A 22,936-nucleotide genomic window follows, 5' to 3' on the forward strand; every position below is an offset into this window, starting at 1 on the left:
AATGTTACTAGTGCGGAGAGAGAGATAGACAGGTAAGCATGTCACGTGACATACACTGCAACACGCAGGGGTTTTCGTTTTGTCTACATACACTAGGTTAGGGCGAGTGCCACTCCCTGTATTTTTGTTTTCTGATAATTAGTGGAGATTAGGTAGGGCGTCTTGGACGCTGAAGATTATTTGTTTTCTTCTTTATTTTTCTTAGTGAGGATTAGAGGTTATTTAACAGCTAGACTTCGTTTGGTTTTGTTACTTTCTTTTCTTTGGCGCCGTTCACGTCTATCTTTTTCTCTTTGGGGTGTCCAACTTATCCTTACAGAAATTCTGTATCTTATATATATATTTATCTATTAATCTATGCTTGTCATAGATTGGTTCACTTCACTTCACTTTTGCCATTGACCTTATTATACTGAATAAAGGTGTTGGCTTTTTGCACAGTGAGTTGGATTCTTGGGTTTTTTTGTACAAACCATGGCTTATATATATACCTCTTTATTGTCGCATCTAAATGTTGGACTCCCGAACCCCTAGACTAATTCAGGGGTCGTAACAATTGGGGGCTCGTCCAGGATATTTAACACCCATCACACGACATTGAGAGGAATATGTATGGACTGTGTTTGTATTGGTAGCAAAGTGATTTTTGCTAAGACTCTGTATTTTCCAGGGTAGCCGGATGCGTAGTATTTTGTTAACTGTGGTTTGGTTCATAACGTTAGTAATGATGGTTTTGTTTAATCTACAGTCGTTTGTTGAGCATCCTTCCTTAGAGCAGTTTGATCATTGTCGAAAAGATGACTTACTGAAGATTGCGGACCACTACAAAATTCCTGTGGGGAGGCAAGCTCTCAAGAAAAATATTAAGAGTGCTATATTCGAGAGGTTGGTGGAGATCAACATTTTTTCGAGACCTGGCGTAAATATTCGAGAGACCGGGCCACTTGGTGCTGGCGCGCGGGTTTCTAGTGAGGAGGTATCGGACGAAGAGCAGAGCGAGACAGTTGCCGAGGTTGATGTCGGGGCAGATACTAAGGCCGTCTTGCCGCCTTTTGATCCATCATCCCCTGCTTCTGTTGGGTCTGGGAACGGGCGCTTGAGAGTCCGTCTGGCTCGTTTACAGTATGAGGCACAAGAAAGGGCCCAGGCGCGTCAGGCTGAGTTTGACTTGAAGCTCGAAATGCACAGGCTCGAGGTAGAAGCTGAGAAGGAGGTGAAGCTGCGACAGCTGGAGCTAGAGGCACGGAGGGTGGCCTCTGGGCCGGCTGGGCGGTCACCCCGTGCTGAGGCTTCTGTGGCGGTATCTCTGGGAGATCATTCTCCAACCTTCGATGTTAGCAAACATATTGTTCTAGTGCCTCCATTTAGAGAAACGGAGGTGGATACGTACTTTAGCGCATTTGAGCGTATCGCGTCTTCCCTCCATTGGCCTAAAGATGTGTGGTCCCTTTTGCTTCAATGCAAATTAATTGGTAAGGCTCAGGAGGTCTGCTCAACATTATCGTTAGAGGAAAGCTTACAATACGACACAGTGAAGTCTGCTATTCTCCGTGCATATGAGCTGGTTCCTGAAGCTTATAGGCAGCGATTTAGAAATCATCAGAAACTTGCCAGTCAGACTTTTGTGGAATTTGCACGCGAAAAGGGAAATCTTTTTGATAAATGGTGTAACGCGAGTAAATTGACAGATTTTAATTCGTTACGAGAGTTGCTTTTGTTAGAAGAATTTAAAAATTGTTTGCCAGAACGTGTTGTTGTATACTTGAACGAACAAAAAGTAATTTCTTTGTCGCAAGCAGCGGTGCTTGCAGATGAATTTGTGCTTACGCACAAAACTGTGTTCAGTTCAGCTCGTCCTGAGAAAAATTCTTCGGTTCAGGCTACTCATCCTCAGGCGTCTCGTGCGAAATCTCCTTCCCCACGTTCTAAGGAGGTAAGGGAATGTTTTTACTGTCACAAGCAGGGGCATGTAATTGCAGATTGTTTCACGCTGAAGTGCAAGCAGCAGCAACAACCGTCTAAAAGTGTGGGGTTTGTTAATTCTGTTATTGAGAATACTGATGATATTTCTGGTATGGGCTGTGTTGATTCTGGTTATAGTCCGTTCGTGCTTAAGGGATTAATTTCATTGACTGGTAAACCTGAAGATCAACATGAGATTCAGATGTTGCGCGATACCGGCGCAGCGCACTCATTTTTAGTAGAAGATACTTTGCCTTTGTCTGAACAGTCATTTTGTGGCTCGAGTATTTTAGTTCAGGGAATCGAAATGGGTTTCGTAAAAGCACCGTTACATCGCGTACATTTAAAAAGTGACCTTGTAACTGGGTTCGTGTCAGTTGGAGTACGTCCTTCTCTTCCCATTAAAGGTGTTTCCTTTATTCTTGGCAATGATTTGGCCGGGGGTAAAGTGATGCCTGTGTTGGAAGTTATGGATCAGCCGAACTTTGTTTCTTGTGATGAGTTATCAGTGAGTTATCCTGATACCTTTCCTGCGTGCGTTTTGACGCGCGCTCAGTTAAAGAGAGTGGATGATGTCGTTGACTTATCAGAATCGTTTATGGCTCCCGTATCTGCTGAAAAGGTGTTACCGTCGGAAGATACCAGCTTTTCTAATGGACATATTAACTCGGACATTTTGAGGTTAGACAGTAATACTTTGAATTTGCCTATGTCTCGTGAACGGATTATTGTTGCGCAAAAGGAGGATAAATCTTTGGCTAAATGTTTTGCCTCAGTTGTCTCTCCAGACCAGATCAGTCAGGAGAAGGTAATCTATTTTGTGGAAGATAATTTGTTGATGCGTAAATGGTGTCCAGATACTGAAAAGGATGGTGAATGGAATGTAGTGTGCCAGATTGTTATTCCATCCCGTTATCGTCAGCACGTTTTGTGTTTGGCGCATGATCATGTGTTGTCCGGTCATCTGGGTATCACGAAAACGTATAATAGGATTCTGAAACATTTCTTTTGGCCTGGGTTAAAGCGGGATGTTGTGCAATTCTGTCGCACTTGTGACACTTGCCAGTGCATGGGGAAACCCAATCAAGTAATTCCCCTGCTCCGCTCTGTCCTATTCCGATTATTGGAGAACCTTTTGAACATGTGATTATCGATTGTGTTGGACCACTACCTAAATCAAAGTCAGGTAATTTATTCCTGTTAACGATAATGTGTACAGCTACTCGATTTCCAGAGGCAATACCACTTCGAAAGATTACTGCTTCCGTTATCATCAAAGCACTGATTAAGTTCTTCGCTACGTTTGGTTTACCGAAAATCATACAAACAGATCAGGGGACAAACTTTATGTCTAAGATTTTTAATCAGGTCTTGCAATCACTTTCCATTACTCATCGGGTGGCAAGTGCATACCATCCGGAGAGTCAGGGTTCACTTGAGCGGTTCCATCAGACGCTTAAGTCAATGTTGGGGAAATACTGCAAGGACACTGGGAAAGATTGGGATGAGGGAGTTCCGTTGATGTTGTTTGCGGTTCGTGAGACTGTCCAGGAGTCGCTTGGATTCAGTCCTGCGGAGCTCGTCTTTGGGCATAATGTTAGGGGTCCACTTAAGCTCCTAAAAGAGAATCTATTAGGAATTGATGTAAGTCCTAAGACTAATGTGCTGAATTATGTCAGTCGTTTCAGAGAGCGTTTGCATAATGTGTGGGCACAGGCGAAGGAGTCACTTACAGCCGCACAGGAAGTTATGAAGCGTCGATATGACACTAAAGCCGTTTCTCGTTCTTTTAATGTCGGTGACCAAGTGCTCGTATTACTGCCCACTTTAGGATCAGCTTTGTCTGCCCGTTTTTCAGGTCCCTATGTATTGCAAAAGAAATTGAGTGAGACAGACTATGTAGTTTCTACTCCTGATAGGAAACGCAAATCACGGGTCTGTCATATTAATATGTTGAAAGCATATTATGGTAGGGATAGATTTTCGGAGAAAACTGAGGAAAAATCTGTACCTGTGGCTTCGTCTGTTGCAGTAGTCGGCGAGGTTTCATCCGCTCAAGTAGGAACAGGTGCGGATGAAGATGGTCTCGTGCTGCGTAATGCACCACAGCAGTGTATTAAACTGAGGAATTCAGAATTGTTGAAGAAGTTGCCTTCTTATTTAGTTCATCTATCCGAAGCTCAGAGACAGGATGTTATCCAGTTGATTGGAAAATTTCCTACTCTTTTCAATGATACACCTACTACGACTTCGGTGTTACAACATGACATAGATGTTAAAGATTCTCCCCTATCAAACAACATGCTTACCGTGTAAATGCATGCAAGCGAGCTATTATGAGAGAAGAAGTTAACTATTTAACAGAAAATGGTTTAGCTATTCCTAGTTACAGTCCGTGGAGTTCGCCGTGTGTACTCGTTCCTAAATCGGATGGAACTTTCCGTTTTTGCACGGATTATCGGAAAGTTAATGCGGTTACGATGCCAGATTGCTATCCTCTTCCTCGGATGGAGGATTGCATTGATAACCTTGGTTCTGCACGTTTCGTTACAAAATTAGATTTACTAAAAGGCTATTGGCAGGTGCCTTTAACTAGTCGTGCATCGCGTATCTCTGCATTTGTGACACCTGATCACCTTATGCAATACAAAGTTATGGCGTTCGGTTTACGTAATGCACCCGCTACCTTTCAAAGGTTGGTTAACCTGGTGTTGGCGGGTGTGCCAAATTGTAATGCGTACTTGGATGACTTGGTGGTATACTCTTCAGAATGGTCAGAACATCTATCTTTGTTGCACACTGTCTTTGAACGTTTGGCAAAAGCTACGTTAACACTGAATCTAGCCAAATGCGAATTTGCCCAAGCAACGGTGACTTATCTTGGTAAGGAGGTTGGTCAGGGGCAGGTTCGACCTGTAGCTGCTAAGGTTTCTGCTATCAATGAATTCTCCATTCCCACGACCAGACGCGAGTTACGCCGGTTTTTGGGAATGGCAGGATACTATCGTAGTTTATGTCGGAACTTTTCTAGTGTGGTGCATCCACTCACGAGTTTACTGAGTCTATCTAAATCATTTGTTTGGTCAGCTGAGTGCCAACACTCGTTTGATAGTGTAAAAGCTTTGTTGTGTAGTACTCCAGTCTTAGCAGCTCCGGATTTTGCTTTGCCTTTTAAACTGGAGGTTGATGCAAGTGCCGTAGGTGCTGGGGCAGTACTCCTTCAAGAGGATAAAAACCGCATTGAACATCCTGTGTGTTATTTCTCTCGAAAGTTTAATAAACATCAGTTTAATTATTCGACCATTGAGAAGGAGGCTTTGGCATTACTGTTGGCACTGCAATACTTTGAGGTTTACATAGGCTCCAGTCCTCTCCCTGTTATCGTTTATACGGATCATAATCCGTTAGTTTTCCTTTCACGTATGTACAACTAAAATCAGCGGCTCATGCGCTGGTCTCTGATTGTGCAAAATTATAATTTGGAAATCCGTCACAAGAAAGGAACGGAAAATGTTGTGGCTGATGCCCTTTCTAGGTGTGGTTAGTTCTTGACTTGGATTAGGTTTAGGTATGTATAATACATGTACTTGTTGTTTTTAAATTGTCCTGATTTAACAAACCATAATCATTATAGGTTTGTTCTTATGGAGAGGGGTGTTACGTTCCTGTATTGTGTGTGTGTTCCTTTGTGTTTCTCTCCCCGCTCTCTCGGTTACTTTCGCTTTGCAGGTACCCGCGATTGGCCAAGTGACCTGTCAATCATCGTTAGTGCTGACGTCATCCCTTCTCGCTGTCGCCAATGGGAACAGGACCGGGGTAATAAGAGGGCACGCTGATGTTTCAATGGCAGCTCAGTTCGCTGAGACTCAGACCACGCAGCTTTCTGTTTGCGTTTTTGTATACCCTGTTAAGACTGTGGTTCCCGTTCGATCTGTGTGATGTTGAATTAATGTATGAGTGAATTCTTCCTGTGTTCAATTCTCTGGGTTTTTATGTAACTTGTTATACAGCGGACCGCTGAATGTTACTAGTGCGGAGAGAGAGATAGACAGGTAAGCATGTCACGTGACATACACTGCAACACGCAGGGGTTTTCGTTTTGTCTACATACACTAGGTTAGGAGCGAGTGCCACTCCCTGTATTTTTGTTTTCTGATAATTAGTGGAGATTAGGTAGGGCGTCTTGGACGCTGAAGATTATTTGTTTTCTTCTTTATTTTTCTTAGTGAGGATTAGAGGTTATTTAACAGCTAGACTTCGTTTGGTTTTGTTACTTTCTTTTCTTTGGCGCCGTTCACGTCTATCTTTTTCTCTTTGGGGTGTCCAACTTATCCTTACAGAAATTCTGTATCTTATATATATATTTATCTATTAATCTATGCTTGTCATAGATTGGTTCACTTCACTTCACTTTTGCCATTGACCTTATTATACTGAATAAAGGTGTTGGCTTTTTGCACAGTGAGTTGGATTCTTGGGTTTTTTTGTACAAACCATGGCTTATATATATACCTCTTTATTGTCGCATCTAAATGTTGGACTCCCGAACCCCTAGACTAATTCGGGGGTCGTAACACCCTTCCTACGGTTCGCGTTCGATGGCCAGGCGTATCAGTACAAAGTCCTCCCCTTCGGCATGTCTCTGTCCCCTTGCGTCTTCAAGAAAATCGCACAGGCAGCCCTTGCTCCGCTCCGAGAAGCCGGAATCCGCATACTCAATGACAACTCAGTTGACCTTGACAACTGGCTCATACTGGCACACTCCCGAGAGTTACTATGCACTCACAGAGACCAGGTTCTCAGGCACCTCAGCCGTTTGGGGCTTCAGGTCAACCGAGAAAAGAGCAAACTCACCTCAGTCTCAATGTTAGCACGTCTCACCAACGAGCATGCACAGTCAGTGCTGGACTGCCTCGCCACCTTCAGGCCAGGCACAACGGTCCCTTTAAACTTTTCCAGAGGCTCCTGGGTCATATGGCATCCTCCGTGGTGGTCGCGCTGCTGGGGTTGATGCATATGAGACCTCTTCAGCACTGGCTTCAGACTTGAGTACCGAGACAAGCATGGTGCCACGGCACGCACCGTGTAACGATCACCCCCGCCTGCCGCCAAACATTCAAACCCTGGACAGACCTCTGCTTTTAACAGGCAGGAGTGCCCCTGCAACAGGTGTCCCGATGCGTCCTGGTCACGACCGACGCCTCCAGATCGGGTTGGGGCACCATGTGCAATGGGCACGCAGCCACGGGCCGTTGGAAAGGGGCGGCGCTGCGCTGGCACATCAATTGCCTAGAGTTGCTGACTGTTTTCTTTGCCCTGCGGAAGTTTCTCCAATTAGTTAGAGACAAACATGTCATGGTCATGTCAGACAGCACCACCGTGGTAGCTTACATAAATCGCCAAGGCGGCGTATGCTCCCACCACATGTCGCGACTCGCCCGTCGTCTCCTCCTTTGGAGCTGCGCTGCGCGTCACTCACATCCCCGGCGACCTCAATGTGGTAGCGGATGCACTGTCACAACAACGCTGGCCCGGTGGAGAGTGGAGGCTTCACCCCCAGTCGTTTCGGCTGATTTGGGAACGATTCGGCAAGGCCCAGGTAGACCTGTTTGCCTCCTGTTAGACCTCACAATGCCGGCTCTGGTATGCCCAAACAGAGGCTCCCCTCAAGGCAGATGCGCTGGCACACAGCTGGCCCTCGGAGCAGACGCGCTGGTACACAGCTGGCCCTTGGGGCTGCGCAAGTATGAATTTCCCCCAGTGAGCCTTCTTACACAGGTGCTGTGCAAGGTCAGGGAGGACGAGGAACAAGTCACCCTAGTGGCTCCTTACTGGCCCACCCGGGCCTGGTTTTCAGACCTCGTACTCCTTGCGACAGCCCCTCCCTGGCGAAATCCCCTGAGGAAAGACCTTCAGGGTTTGTACACCTTTTCCAAGATCAAATTCAAGCACTTTTCAAGCACTTTCAAGGTCAATTTTACAGCTTTTTACAGCACCTTACACCACCGTTAATTACATACCAATACATAGTCAAAATTAATATTTTGTGTTTTTATCGCATTAAATGCTAGAAACAGCCAAAATTGTGTTTTGTAATAGCAGCAGAAGTATCAGATATTTAAGCAAATCACAAGTTTTATTTTTCAAAATGTATCAGTGTCTAAGTAGACTTTGCTTGCTATCTAACCTGCCTGAATCAATGTAAATACAATTACCCCAAACAAAAATCACTCAACAATTATCAGTAAGATGCTGAAAATTATAGTTGTCAGTTAACTATGTTGCTGTATAAATGCTGAATTATCACCTTTAAAATGTTTAATCTCTTCATGGTTCATAACATAACATACAGTAAGACAGCTATGGAGAGTAGCACTGAATGGGAGGATTTGAGCCAAATGACATGCAGTCATTCTGTGTCAAATCAGACAGAATCCAGGAAAACAGTTGCTGCATTCTCTTAGATTTTGCTCAAAGTTTATGCTACCCTGAATGTCAGTCTTTTCACACTTTTTTCCAAATCCAGGGCATGCCGTACAAACTTGTAATGGTTCAGTCATATTTACATGTTTGTCTTCCACCCTACAAAATGTGGGCTGCCTGTGAATAATACTTTTCATTATATTAATTTAATGTACAAATATTGCTTCCCAGATAATGTGATTTCCAGGCTGTAAAACTGAAGTAATTTCAAGGGCTGAAAATATGAAGACAGGATTTGAAAAAATTAAGAATTTTTTTTACAGGCCTTGGTTTTGGCACACATTCTTGATATAGACAAGGTTTTAACAAAATCTGAGACAGTGCAACAACAACCTGTAATTCCATTTTAACCCAGAAGACTCTGACAGTGCACCTGCCTGATAAATAGCCTATATGAATTAATTATTATAAAAAATTATTTCATTTCCAAAACATATACATTTATCTACTGGAATAGAGCAGTGTAAATATTGCATGTATGACACTCCATCTGACACGATTTCTGTTCAGCAATCAACGATTGTTGTTATGCACTGGACTAACATTTGCAGGTTTTAATTTGCAGGTAGTTAACGTTACATTTACTGTGCTGTAACTTTGGCTATGTTCACAAATGAACATGTAACGGACATGCAATACTAACATTACATCATCACACCAAGTACTCTGTCACAAAATGCGAATTCCTAGCTAAGTTAGCAGTTACTAGCGTAAACAAATAGGCGCTAATGTGTATAGTAGGCTACTTCAGTTGACTTAATTGAAAAGTTTATGACTTACCTTTCATGTGACTCGAGAGAGAAGACTCGCCCATTGTGAAAAGCTGCACGTCTTTTTTGCAGACTTTACACGAGGCAACTCGTGGGGTTCGTCCCCGTTTAATCCATGATTTGAATTTCGCATCTTCCAGCCAACGTTCATTGAAACGACAACCTCCCGGCATGTTGCAGTAGTGGTTTCATCATGGGGGCAGACGGCGGAGTCACACGTGCGGCAGATCGCAGTGCCAGTCACACATGCACGCGCGCACCGCAGTTTTCATTTTAGGCTCTCTAACATTTTATTTCTCCATTTAATAAACAGACTATTCAGTCACATAGGTATTTGTTGTGGGGAAAAAATACAATTTCAAGCATTTTATCCAAAATGTAAGCACTTTTCAAACCTTGAAAACACAACATCAAAATTCAAGCATTTTCAAGGATTTCAAGCACCGTACGAACCCTGGACCTTCTTTCTCAGGGACGGGGCATGCTCTGGCATCCGCACCCAGAACTCTGGAACCTCCACGTCTGGCCACTGGACAGTAGGCCTGGAACTAACGACTATTTTAATAGTCGACTAGTCACCGACTATTGAAACGATTAGTCGACTAATCGAATAATTATTAATTTTTTTTAAAATTTAGCATGAGATTGCTTTAATTCTGTGGAAAATGATAGTAAACACAAGAAAGAAGGGGGTACTTCAATGAAAAATGCATATTTTATTGAACTTTGCTGCTGATAGGCCGATTCATACTAAAAGTAAATAAAAAGGCCCTGTCTAAAACCAATTAGGCACAGTGCTAGGTCAGTATAGACATAAATAATACATAAATAAACAAATCATTTTTATAAAGGACAGGCACATTTGTTTTATAAGAAAAAATAAAGTAAAATCAAGTAAACATTTTCTTCCTGTAAACCAGGGGCAGGCACATTGGCAGCAATAAAACAGTAAACAAAAATATTAAGTGCATTTTGTGAGATACATTCAGTGGTCAATCTGTTGCAAAAGAACTTTACAACTCGTCTCAACATTATGAAATCTAACGGTTTTAAAATAAGCTTTCAAAGTCGTCTGAATTTAAATTGTAAACATGGACTGTGTGATACTACCTGGACACAAACCTGTCATGGTTGACAGACCGAGTTTAAAATCAACATGAGGCTCAGGCTATGTCGTTCAGTTTATTCATATTAAGGAAAGTCAGCATATTAGCTTCCATGTTATTTAAATCTAACCGAAATCTTACCGAGGCGAGTCAAACTCTGTTTCATTCAACTGTCCGACGTGCTTTCTCTTTAAATGTTCGTGCATCACCGAGGTGCTGCCGTGATACGCAAGGACTGCTTTGCAAACCATGCAGGTAATCTTTTTATTCGCCGTATCCAGGCTAAAATGCTCCCAAACTTTAGATGTTTTGGTACGCGCAGCTGCTGCGTTGGACCCCGCCATTTCTGTATGTTATCACTCAGCAGAGACGCTAATGCGCATGTGCGACTCTCGGCAGAGATTGTAATGAAGAGAGGTGCCTTGGTCGGAAAAAAACATGTCTGGCGACAACTTCGACAATGAAATTCATTGTCGACTATTTCTATTATCGATTTTTGTCGACAACGTCGACGAATCGTTGCAGCCCTACTGGACGAAGATCTAGCTGGTCTACCACCTGCCATCGTAGACACGATCAGCCAAGCCAGAGCCCCCTCTACCAGGCAACGTTATGCCCTGAAGTGGCGCTTTTTCGTGAATTGGTGTTCTTCCCGAACTGAAGACCCACAGAGGTGCGTAGTTAGGTCAGTGCTCCTATTCCTGCAGGAGAGGTTGGAGTGGAGGCTGTCCCCTTCCAACTTGAAGGTGTATGTTGCTGCTATCGCGGCCCACCACGATGCAGTAGACGGCAAGTCTTTGGGTAAGCATGACTTAATCATCAGGTGCCTAAGAGGCGCCCGGAGGTTAAATCCTTCCCGGCCAAGCCTGTTCCCCTCCTGGGATCTCTCAGTGGTCCTCACAGGCCTTCAGAGACACCCCTTCGAGCCGCTAGAATCAGTTGGACTCAGGGCCCTCTCTCTAAAGACTGCCCTGCTGATCGCGCTCGCCTCCATCAAGAGGGTCGGGGACCTGCAAGTGTTCTCTGTTAGCGACACTTGCCTGGAGTTCGGTCCGGCAGACACACATGTGATCCTAAGGCCGCGACCGAGCTACGTGCCCAAGGTTCCTACCAAGCTCTTCAGAGACCAGGTAGTGAACCTGCAAGCGCTGCCCTGGGAGGAGGCAGACCCAGCCCCTTCATTGCTGTGTCCGGTACGTGCTTTGCGTACCTACTTGGACCACACGCAGAGCTTTAGACGTTCTTGAGCAGCTCTTTGTCTGCTTTAGTGTACAGCGGAAAGGGAATGCTGTCTCCAAACAGAGGCTTTCCCACTTGGTGGTGGACGCCATTTCATTGGCCTATCACACCCAGGCCGTGCCCCCCCCTTGCACGTCCGAGTGTTGCGTCCTCGTGGACACTGGCCAGGGGCACCTCCCTGGCAGACATATGTAGACCAGCTGGTTGGGCAACACCTAATACCTTTGCAAGATTTTACAATCTCAGGGTTGAGTCAGTATCGTTCCGTGTTTTCTCAGATCCGAGCCGGTAGAACTCGGTAACACGCTGATGGACTGGCCAGGTGGATCGCTTGCACCTAGCGCCCTTTCCCTTGGTCGAGGTATAACAACGCTTTCTCTCCCAGGAGATTACGTATATTCAGATCCCTGGATGACTCCTCCCTAGCCCTGTGGGTCTGCAATTCGGTGGAGGAATTCGCTGACCCAATCCACTGCTGGTAATCAAATCTACCCTGTACTTGAATGGGTGCTCCACATGTCGGGACTCCTGCTGGGACTCCTCCTGTGTGTATATTCCACGGTACAGTACCCTTGCGAGTGGACCCGCATCTCCCTTAGGCAGTTTCAGCTGTCCTCCGGTCGCCATGCTTTAGCATCTCCCCCCTCCTTGAGGCTGGATCTACCAACGCACCATGTTTCAACATGTGACCTGAATGGCCCATGTGATGTATTCGCCACTTTACCTCCCCGTCCCTGGGCAAGTGTGGTCTCTGCAGGGTCTTTTCCCCCTGAAAGAATAGAAAACTGGGTAAGACCCCCTTCCCACAATGCGTGTAAGGGCCCCAGCCGTTTGGCTCTATGTGAGAAACATAGAGAGAAAAGAGGCCCGGCTAGGCTCGGCCCGTTCCCAGGTTGCAAGCGTCGCCTTGTTCCCCTGCTTAGGGTAACCAAAAGGATTCTAATGACTTTTAATGGGGCATTGGGGAAGGGTGCGTGCAGTCTGACACAACTGGTCGCCTTTGCACGTAAAATACCTGCCTGCTCTTGTGTCAGCAGTACACGTACACGACTCAGTGCATGGCGTGATTTGAATTGGACCCCTAGTGTCGCTTCTTCAACACAACATAGAAGTGAGTGACAGACGGGGAATGTCTAGGTTACAGATGTAACCTCCGTTCCCTGATGGAGGGAACGAGACGTTGTGTCCTCCCGGCCACGTCGCTGAGCCGAGGCACTGTAGTGGCCGGATCATTTCCGGCTCCTCAGAAAATTCCTGAAAGAACTTGACGTATTTCTCCGCTTTTATACCTGTATGTCCGGGGCAGGGTATGCAAACACTTTCTGCCTAATTCCCATTGGCCTTTTTTCATAGATCAGAGGCTCAAGAGAGACCCCTAGTGTCGCTTCTTCGACACAACGTCTCGTTCCCTCCATCAGGGAACGGAGGTTACATCCGTAACGATTTATAAAAAAAAGTTTTGTTCGGTAATTTATATTTAATTTAACGTTTTTATTTATTTTTTGCTTTTTTGCATCTAGCAATTTATTTAATTGATGAAACCCAGAGAATGCTGCCGATATGTGTCACAGTTGGGCTAATGTTAGTGTTCTAATAAAGCACATTGTAGCTTTTCTTCTAGTATTAAGTGTTTATTTTTTATTTAATACATCTTCTGCATGGAAGGTTGTGATATTAAAAAGCATACTGAAATGAATTTACAGTGGAGAGGTAGTTAGGCGCTAATTTTGACATGGAGCAAACAAGGAGCGGGGTTTCTCTAATCCAGGAGCGCGGAGTGAGCGAGGAATGGTAAATGGACAACCCGGAGTGGAGCTGGAGCGGAGTGATTAAAGAATGCTTTGAGCACAGAGGGGAAATTGTTGCTGCTCCGCTCACATACTCTGGTGGCAACATTTTAAAGCTAAACAAACACAAGTCAGCATAAAAATAATCCATAAAACTCTAGTGGTTAAATCAGTATCTTCAGAAGTGATGTGATAGGTGTGGATGAGAAACAGAGAAACAGATCACTTTCACAATCTTCTTGTTTTTGGTGATTCACATTCTTCTCTGCATATCGCCCCCTTCTGTCTAGCAAAAAATGACAAATATTGATCCGTTTCTCACCCACACCTATCATATAACTTCTGAAGACATGGATTAAACCACTGGAGTTTTATGGATTACTTTTATATTGCCTTTATGTGCTTTTTGGAGCATCAAAATTTTGGCCTACAGAGCTAAAATATTTTTTTTAATTTTCATTTGTGTTCTGCAGAAAAAAGGAAGTCACACACATCCGGGATGGCATGAGGGTGAGTAAATGATGAGAGAATTTTCATTTTTGGGTGAATTATATCTTTAAAGTGATAGCTCAGCCATAATTTAATATTCTGTCATAATTTCTCTACCCTCATGGTGTTCCAAACCAGTGTGAGGCTTTATATTATGTGGAACACAAAATATGACTGTCTCAGTCACCATTCACTTTCAAAATATATATATATATATATATATATAAAAAAAAAAAACATTCACAGAAAGTAAACAGTGACTCAGGCAAACATTCTGTCTAATATCTCCTTATTGTGTTGCATGGAAGAAAGTCACAAAATGATGGTGAATTATCACAGAATTTCCATTAATATTAATAATAATTCTGTAGTACGTTCAATGTGTATTATGTAATGGAATATAGGGGAGTTAACGTCTATTATGTCATTTGTGAAAGTAACAAGTTACTCACTACTTGAGAAATCTTTTAATTGGATACTTTCTTACTCTTACTCAAGTAATTATTTATGTCAGAACTTTTATTCTACTTGAGTAAATATGTTTTTGAAGTAATTGTACTTTTACTTGAGTAGTTTTTGGCTACTATACCCACCTCTGGTTGTTAATGAGGGAATGAACTGCAATCTCATGAAGCATTGTGAATTAAAAACTATTAAAATGTATAAAACTATTGATTTAAAGTTGCTGATTCTAAGGTTAGAAACAGTGTAATTTAATTTAATTAGAAAATATTCAGATAGATACAAATATATCAGTAGTTTGAGAGTGTAGAGAAAGCGACTTGATTGCATCATTCACAGTGCATCATGGGAGTGGGCGCCACTGCAGATCTCTTTTGATTCTCTGATGGTGGATCTTTCTCTTCAGGATCATGGGTAGTATAGTTCTTCACCAGGATTTCTGCTATTAAACATGATTTTAAAGACTGAAGTTGAAACAACACAGACTGATGGCTTTAACAGCATATACTGTACCTTCGATTTACAACCTCAGAGCTCATGGTATAGGTCTGTCTTAAAAGGTTTGAGAGTTATCGTTAAAAATCAATTTGCCTGTGGAAAAATTAAAGGCAAATATTAATTCCACCATGGTGCAAATAGTTTTAGATCCTATTTGCACCCATATTTAAATACTAACAAATAGTATGAGCATCACTGCAGTGTGTTTATTGTGTTTATTTAGAGACCCACAGACACACAACATTAACCCCTAAACTTAACCTAACCTTAGACAAATAACATTGGTTTTATTACAGTAACATAGTTATTATGTAGTTTCACCATGGTATTTTGTAGTAAAAGTATAGTAACAACAAAATGAACCATGGTTACTATATTACCACAAATAACACAATGGTAAATTGCATTAAAACTACGGTTTCTGCCAAAAAACATGGTAACTACAGTATTAGTAATACAGTGATGCCAAGCCGAAGGAACAAGTGTGATCGAAAGACCAGATCAAACCCTTCTCTGAATCCTCCGACATTCACCGTGACCAAATCTACATTAATATTCATTTTTATCTATTATTTTAAGTAGTTTTAAAGGAGAGTGGAAACTGTAAATCGGATGGGAAAAAGAGTGGGACAAAACATTGATTTGAACCGCGGTCACTAGGACAACATTACACATTCACACACACCGTCTTTACACCCCACGCCACTGCAGTGACATCTATTGTTTAGTTTGTTGTGTATTGCTGTGGCTTCACCAGACTATTGGGCTGTAAATAGCTACTCCGATAAATGGGATTTTTACTTAAAAAAAACTCACTATTGCATTCTAATAAGTTGCTCCACTTTTCAAGAGCACAACTATAATGCCTTAAAATGATGCCTTCCTACATAGCACACTAGATTTTGGAATAGAGCTGCGCTGCCCTACAGAGAAAAAATAAAATATTTTGTCAAAACTCAGATACAAAATCATGTCTCTTAGACTTTAATGTGCCCTGTGACAGACTGGTTGACTTGATACCCAGATTCAGAGAAACATGAGTGAGACTTTTTAGAATCCATATTGGGCTGGACAATCCAAAAACTTTGGAGCCATTTATCTCAGTGTCAGTGTTCCATTAGTTACTGTGTTTTGGCTTTACGATGCAGTGTGCTGATTTCATCAGTCTTTCCCCAACAGCATCCCAAGAAGTGCTCGTACTTTACAAACACCAAGCGAAGTCCGCACACCCAACCACGAACAAGGGGCTGTGGAGTGAATCTCCGTCCAGTAACGAACCATGTCCTGTGGCTTGGTATGGTGCACAGACACCATAGTCTGGTAGCAACAACGACTGTATGGTACAGCGGGTCCTCCAGAGAAGAGTGGAGAGTGGGTGGGCATAATGCCCGCTGCATGGGCACATATACCCACAAACACATCCTCAGGGGGCAACGGTTTGGGTAAGGGTACGGCTACAGCTGCTAGCGACAGTTTCAGCAACGCAGGCCGAGAAAGCACATATGCCGTCCCGCTGCAATAATCAGGAAAAACCATGCCAGTGTACGCGGTTTCCGACATGTAGTGCTTGCTGTCCGGACTGCGATTTGGTGTGACCCGCATGTGAACCCGGCCCAGATAAAGGTCTACGAGATCGTTTTTTTCCATTTCAAATTTGAGGTCGAGATATTGGAGAAGCGCGCTAGGGTTGAACATTACATCGTCATCTACTTTAGCCAGATAGTGTACTTGTGGACAGAAACGGCGAGCCCAGCCTAACATCGAGAGAGTTTTCAGGGTCAAGTTGCCATAGGAGTCAATGAAGCGACCTTGTATCAGATCCCCATGCTCCTTGGACTCTTCGACCAGTTCTTTGCTGAGAACCAGGTCCAATGGCTGACCTACCATAAAGAGGGTCATGACTCGCTGGCCCCTCACTTTTATCTCACCACCCCAGGTGTCCCGGATGGCCTGGCGAGCTTTTCTGTTGGCAGGACTAGTTGTCACAAAAGTGATGAGGTAAGGTTTGGCACGTTGGCATACCCGGGTGCTGGGCATAAGTAGGTACTCCTCGGAATGGGTTGGAGGGATCCTCTGAGGAAGGAGCTCTCCATGAGGACCTTCATCTCTGCTCATGCCAAGTGATGTTACCCACAATTCAATTACATCAAAGAAGAGCAAGGCAAGCAGGGATCCACAGAAGACTGTAATGCAGAGATTATGGAAAAACCCTAAACGGCTTCCTCGTTTCCCCATATGACCCTTACAGGACCTCAAACTGTACCCTGCCATTTCTACTTTGTCACTCTTGCATTTTGGGTCTGATTAATTACATGGAATGTTTCAAATTAGATTCTGTCGGGCCACTGCAGAGACAGCACGAGCATCGCAGGTGTCCAATTCTGCTTTTATTTGCACTAGTGCATGGCCATCTGCGAGAAGAAATAGAGATGAACAGTACAGATTTCAGTATAGCGCCTCTCATCTCTGTATTTTACAGTGTAAATGCACATTTAAATGTACAAATAGAATAATGACATAAATTAAGTCAAATTCTGCTCTTATATTCTTTTAGATATTGCATACTGATATACAATATTTTATGACTCAACCATTTTGATTGATGATTAAATTATTGATCATTTTACTAAATCTTGCCTGGAGACCAACAATTTCTAGGAATATTCCTGGTTCAGTACAAGTTAAGCTCAATTAACAGTATATGAGGTATAATGTTGATTACCACCAAAATGTATTTTGACGTGTCCCTCCAATTCATTAAAAAAAGCAAAAATCTGTGTTATAGTGAGGCACTTACAATAGAAGTAAGGAAATATTGGAAATATTTATTTGTATAGCACTTTTCACAACATATATTGTTTCAAAGCAGCTTAACAGAAAGTTTTGCTGTAAAAAAAAAAACGCTAATAAAGTCCTAATCGTGTGATTATAATGAATAATGAGAGTAAACATCATGCCTTATAAATTATAGTCTTTAAGCCGCCAGTGACCAAGCCAAAAGCAACTGTGCCAAGGAGCACAAAACTCCATAATATGTACAGTATACAGTGTAAGTCAATCTGTAAATGTTAAAATACTCACCGTTTCAAAAGTATAGCCACAAGACATAAACAATATGTGTGTTAACATGATTTTACTGAGATAAAATCACTTACTGACCACATCTGTGGAAAGTTATAGACACTTTTACAACTTTTTTGCCATGATGACATAATGCTGTAAACCTATAAGTAATTTTATCTGTAAAATCATGCTCAACAGAGATTTATGTTAACATCTTGTGACTATACTTTTGAAACTGTAAGTAGTTTAAAGGAACAGTTGGTCATTGTCATTTTGAGATCATTTATGATGTTATACTTTTCTACATTTCTCTCTATTGTTCTCCCCAGTTTAATTCATTTCCAGACAACCTTTCATTGACTATTTTGAAGTGAATTAACATTTTCTAAAATAAAATACAATTAAAAGAAATGACAGAGAGACAGACTGACAGACCGAAAATTATTTGTTTTTAAAATACAGTACCGTAGACTATTACGTAGTCTGCGTAGGGCACCAACCCCCTAGGGGGGCACCATCTTACACTAGGAGGGCACCAGAAAGTCCACCGACTGCCCTTACACATCTTTATACGTTATTCCATCTATTGTTATGACAACTGCCCAGTGTTATTTGCCGAATGACGTTTGTCTGAATATTATGTTTACTTGATATAAGATTTAAAATGGCAAATGTACAGATATATTGTTGTTGTGTTATGAAGAATGTTAGATTTGATGCACGAAAAAAATCCACATGCTTCGTTCCACCATATGTTTTAATGTTTTATGGTTGTAGTAGAAATATTACCTTCCCAGTGCCGAATCCTCTGTAAATACATTGCAGCTGTGCACCTTTTCCATGTAGATGTTAAAACATTGTGTATTGTCATCATTTCCCGATTTCCGTTTCTCCATAACAAATCGTCATCCCGAGATTAAAATAACGTGGTGTGTCGTGATCATCTTTATGAACGCCAGTTAATCTTTAATGTCTTTAATATCCATATAGTTCATCTATTTCAGTGTGAGAGCGTTTATTTGCGTCCACGGAGGTAAAACCAGAAAAAGCGTCCGTTTCTGATGAGCAGAAAACTGCACTGTCAAACCAGCCTCGATTTAAATCCGAGTGCGCGCATATTGCGGTTATAACGGTAATTTGCGGAAAGAACAGAACGACGTGTTTCCTGACTCCTGTTGAGTGCATTGTTGCCAATTTAGCGACTTTGTCGCTATTTTTAGCGACTTTTCAGACCCCTTTAGCGACATTTTTTCAAAAAAGCGACTAGCGACGAATCTATCGACTTTTTGGACAAACCTTAGCAATTTTCCAAATTCCAAATATCGCCAGTACTGCAAGCGTGAGGTCTTACTTCCCCGCTGCGTCTGCTCTGTTCAGTGAGCGGCTGAGGAGCAGCACATTCCGTTGACTGCACGCCAGCGGACATAGACATGAATGAGCTGCGCATGTGCACGCTGTGTTAGCAGGAACCAATCAGTGATCACATAGCAGCTGCCTTCTGCTTTGTTTTAATTCAAAACATTTAATTTGACCGTTTTTTCTTGGCATGCGCTTATATTCACTACTAATCAGAGTTTTAGTTCATTCCGGTTCGGTTTCTGAACTCTCCGACTTCAGATCGTATATTTACAGACTCTATACATTTTACTTATCCAAACACAACAATAAACCTTCTTCAAACTCATAAACATGTAACGTTAGCTAAGTTCCGTTACGTTGTCTAACAGAAAATATGTAATTGAGAACCGTTTTACTGGACATTCGGCTATATACTTATATAAAAACAGTATGAGCACGGTTTAGGGGAGATAACCGTTATTATAAACTGAAGTAGGCTACAGTACCGACAAATTAGGCAGAATGCAAATACGACGCGATGACGTCATTAATATGCTAATGACGCATGACGTCATCTGGCGACATTTAGCTACTTTTCGAACAGGCTTTAGCTACTTTCCATTGAAAATAGTTGGCAACACTGAGTGCAGAACATAGCGAGTCTTACTATATTGACCAAAAAGTGTTTATTAAATGTGTGTGACGTGCTGGTGTTTATTAATATGTTTGATTTAGCCTATGTGAAAGGTGACTGGTTTAGAAGACTTTTGGAAAGAGCAGGTAAATAATTTATAACCAAAGTTTACTGAATTAACATAACATTACATTGTCATATTACATATAATAAATAAATTGTACAGTTTTTGATAAAAAATTAAAGGCCAAAAACCCCCAAAATTCTAAGTGCATCCTTGCATTTTTTTGTAATTTGTATAATTTTGCATGGTCTTAGAAAAAATGTCTTGTTTACCTTTTGTAAGAACATAAATAAAACGTGATCTTGATTTCACACCTTTACCATATTTTAGTCTAGGCTGTAAAACACAAATAAAACGTATAATATTGGCTGTGATCCAAGGGGCACCAGTTAAAATCTTGCCTAGGACACCAAATTGTTCAGGGCCGGCCCTGATGATGTTTAAAAGAAAATATTGACCTGGCTAAACTAATTTCATCAAACAGGCTCTTGCACCCTGTAAAATACTCTAGTTTGTAAGGTACCTTATTTTTTAGTTCAAAAATACTAAAAGAAAATTATGTTTACACTGCCAACGCTGCAGTTACTCTGCAGTTATGTTTGTTGTTGTTGTTGTTGTTGTATGAATAGTAGAAAATGGTCATGTTCATGTTTTGATGCAAAAATAAATAAATATAGATATATAATTTTTTTTGTCAAGTTTTCCTTTCTTTGTTTATATTTGAGTTTTTTTTATTGTCCAGAAAGCTTGTAAACAGTGATGGTCCTCATGCCTCTGCAGAACTCCCTGGTGTCTTATTCCTGTAATAATTTTACCATAATAATAAATCATTTTATTTATAGGTTCCTTTCAAGACACTCAAGGAGACCTTAAGCACAGGATTGATTGATAATGAGAATACTGCAACTCAACCTAATGAAATTTAAACAAGAGTTTTATAAAGAGTGAAATACTGTAAGATGGTGTGATGAATATTATGTAACCTGTGTTATGACATGTCACAGTAGAAACAACTACAAATATGTAACTTTTAACTAATAAGACAAAAACCTAATATGAGAATCTAATTTGATTAGGTATGTGCATCAGTGTGCAGCAGAGAGGTGCTGAAGCCACAGTAGATAGTGTTGTGCAGTCTGATGGGTTGTGCATGAGCACGACAGCATGCCAGAAGTGCTGTTGTTCTTTAAGATGCACATAGATGTTATCTGAAATAAAAAAAAAGCAAAGAATTTATAAAAGTATGATCATTTTAAAACAAGAACATGGCACTGCATCGTTTAGATTTTTTGACTGTTACCAACTCTCTTTCCTTATCTTTCTGATCTGTCACTTGTATCTGGATTTTCATTTAGATAGATCATTTTAAAGTTTAAGTTAATCTCAATACATTAAAAAACATAAAATGTAAGAAGACATTCTGTGTATGATGTCAGGAGAGTATTTCCCTGTAATTTTGTCCAATTAAATGAGTTTAAATGTAATATGTTAATAAGCATGGTATGTTTGAACAAGAACCCCTTCAAAAATTCAAACTTTTTATGAGTGTTTGTATATGAGGATGTAATCCACGTGCCTGGACAAAATTTGATTTTTGGGGTGATTTTGCCTTTAATTATATTAATAACAAACCTATAAAGGAAAGTGTAAAATGATAAGGCCTCTCAACAACTTCTTAGTGAGTACAATTGTGTTTTTCCTGTTCTGCAGGACAGTTGATGTGTTGCAAGCTGTTTCCTGTTTCATATCAGGGTGTGTCGACAAACAGCATTTTTTAGAAATGTGTTCCTTGTATCTGTATTCTCTGTCCTGAACCCTCACATATCTCATATCAAATATGCATGTCATGTCCAGATAAGGTAAATAATTATTTTATTGGCTCATTCAGCGATCGTTTTATGAGTGAGGCCAAGTTAATGGTTAAAGGCGGGTGGGGCAATCCACAGTACCATTATAAATACATGAAAGAATCATACGACGTTTGGAAGAAAATGAAACCGTTCTGGGATAAAGGCCCTGAACATAAAAATGTTATAACTCAATAAATAGAACCTCCGAAATACGACAAGTGTCAGATGACACCCAAATTACCCATAACCTCTCTAGATAACTCCACTTTGTTTAAAATGCACGATTTAGTTATTTTGCCTGACTCTCCTTTCTGCCTACTGGGTCGTGATCTGATGCATAAAATTGGGGCAAAAATAACTTTTGATTCTAACTCACTACAATTACTGTTTCGCTCAGTATATTGTCAGTCTGTGTATACAGGACAGTGCGGAGAAGTTTGCAGCTCAACATCTGTTGAATCTGTGAATGAGGAGGGACCCGAAACAGTCAACATGAAAACATTCTTATTGATGCTCCTTTTATGGCAGGCGGTCATGTCTACACCCGTCAAAAAAATAAGGGTTCTCAACAACTTCTTAGTCAGTACAATTGTGTTCTTCCAGCTGTGTTGCAAGCTGTTTCCTGTTTCGTATTAGGGTGTGTTGACCTTCGGCGTCGCCAAGTCATTTTTCTGGGGCTTTAGCCCCGAATGTTTTGACTGTAGCCCCGAATGTAATTTTAAATGTAGGCAACACAAATTTAGGTGCAGCTCAACAAAAACAACTAAAACATTTCTATATGAATATGCAATAATCTTCATGATGCAGCCTGTATCGCAGATCTTCGAAGAACTACTAGGCTACTCGCAATAATATTGTAACATTTTGTTTGAAGTTCACATGGCGTGACACCCTCCGCCTCCCGCTACTAGAGAGAGGAAGCTTGTGTCACTCTGGAGTAAAAATGAAATGTCAAGAAAAAAAGCAACGCAGCCTTTTGGACTTTATTGAAAAGAAGAGTAATGGTGATGTTACCTACATGTTTAGATTCATGTTTTTAAACTTGTGAGCTGGTCAAGGATGTCCAAATGTAGGGTGACCATACGTCCTTTTTTCCCAGATATGTCCTCTTTTTCAGACCTTAAAGAAGCATCCGGCCGAGATTTCTAAATTTGCGAAAATGTCCGGGATTCGGCTTTAGCTGCATTATGA

General features: G+C 41.6%; 2 protein-coding genes across 2 annotated transcripts in view; both read right to left on the bottom strand.

Moving 5' to 3' along the window:
- The window catches only part of LOC127631241 (uncharacterized), a 38,536-nt gene extending 19,268 nt beyond the window's left edge, over positions 1–19,268 (bottom strand). Inside the window, exon 1 of the mRNA XM_052109308.1 lies at positions 18,649–19,268. The gene's annotated coding sequence lies outside the window, so the exon portion shown is untranslated. The remainder of the gene's footprint in view (positions 1–18,648) is intronic.
- On the bottom strand, positions 9,935–19,273 carry b3galt4 (UDP-Gal:betaGlcNAc beta 1,3-galactosyltransferase, polypeptide 4). The gene is made up of 2 exons (XM_052108764.1): positions 19,156–19,273; positions 9,935–17,207 (listed from the first exon to the last, which is right to left on the bottom strand). Exon 2 carries the CDS (start codon positions 17,065–17,067, stop codon positions 15,958–15,960), a length of 1,110 nt encoding a protein of 369 aa, XP_051964724.1. The 5' UTR covers positions 17,068–17,207; positions 19,156–19,273; the 3' UTR covers positions 9,935–15,957.
- Positions 19,274–22,936: the final 3,663 nt, after the last annotated feature.

This window comes from Xyrauchen texanus, chromosome 37 (genome assembly GCF_025860055.1).
Source record: "Xyrauchen texanus isolate HMW12.3.18 chromosome 37, RBS_HiC_50CHRs, whole genome shotgun sequence".
Taxonomy (NCBI): domain Eukaryota; kingdom Metazoa; phylum Chordata; class Actinopteri; order Cypriniformes; family Catostomidae; genus Xyrauchen; species Xyrauchen texanus.

Bases quoted from the DNA above. Each gene is read 5' to 3' on its own strand.
- b3galt4 (XM_052108764.1), bottom strand. From the start codon at position 17,067: ATGGCAGGGTACAGTTTGAGGTCCTGTAAGGGTCATATGGGGAAACGA.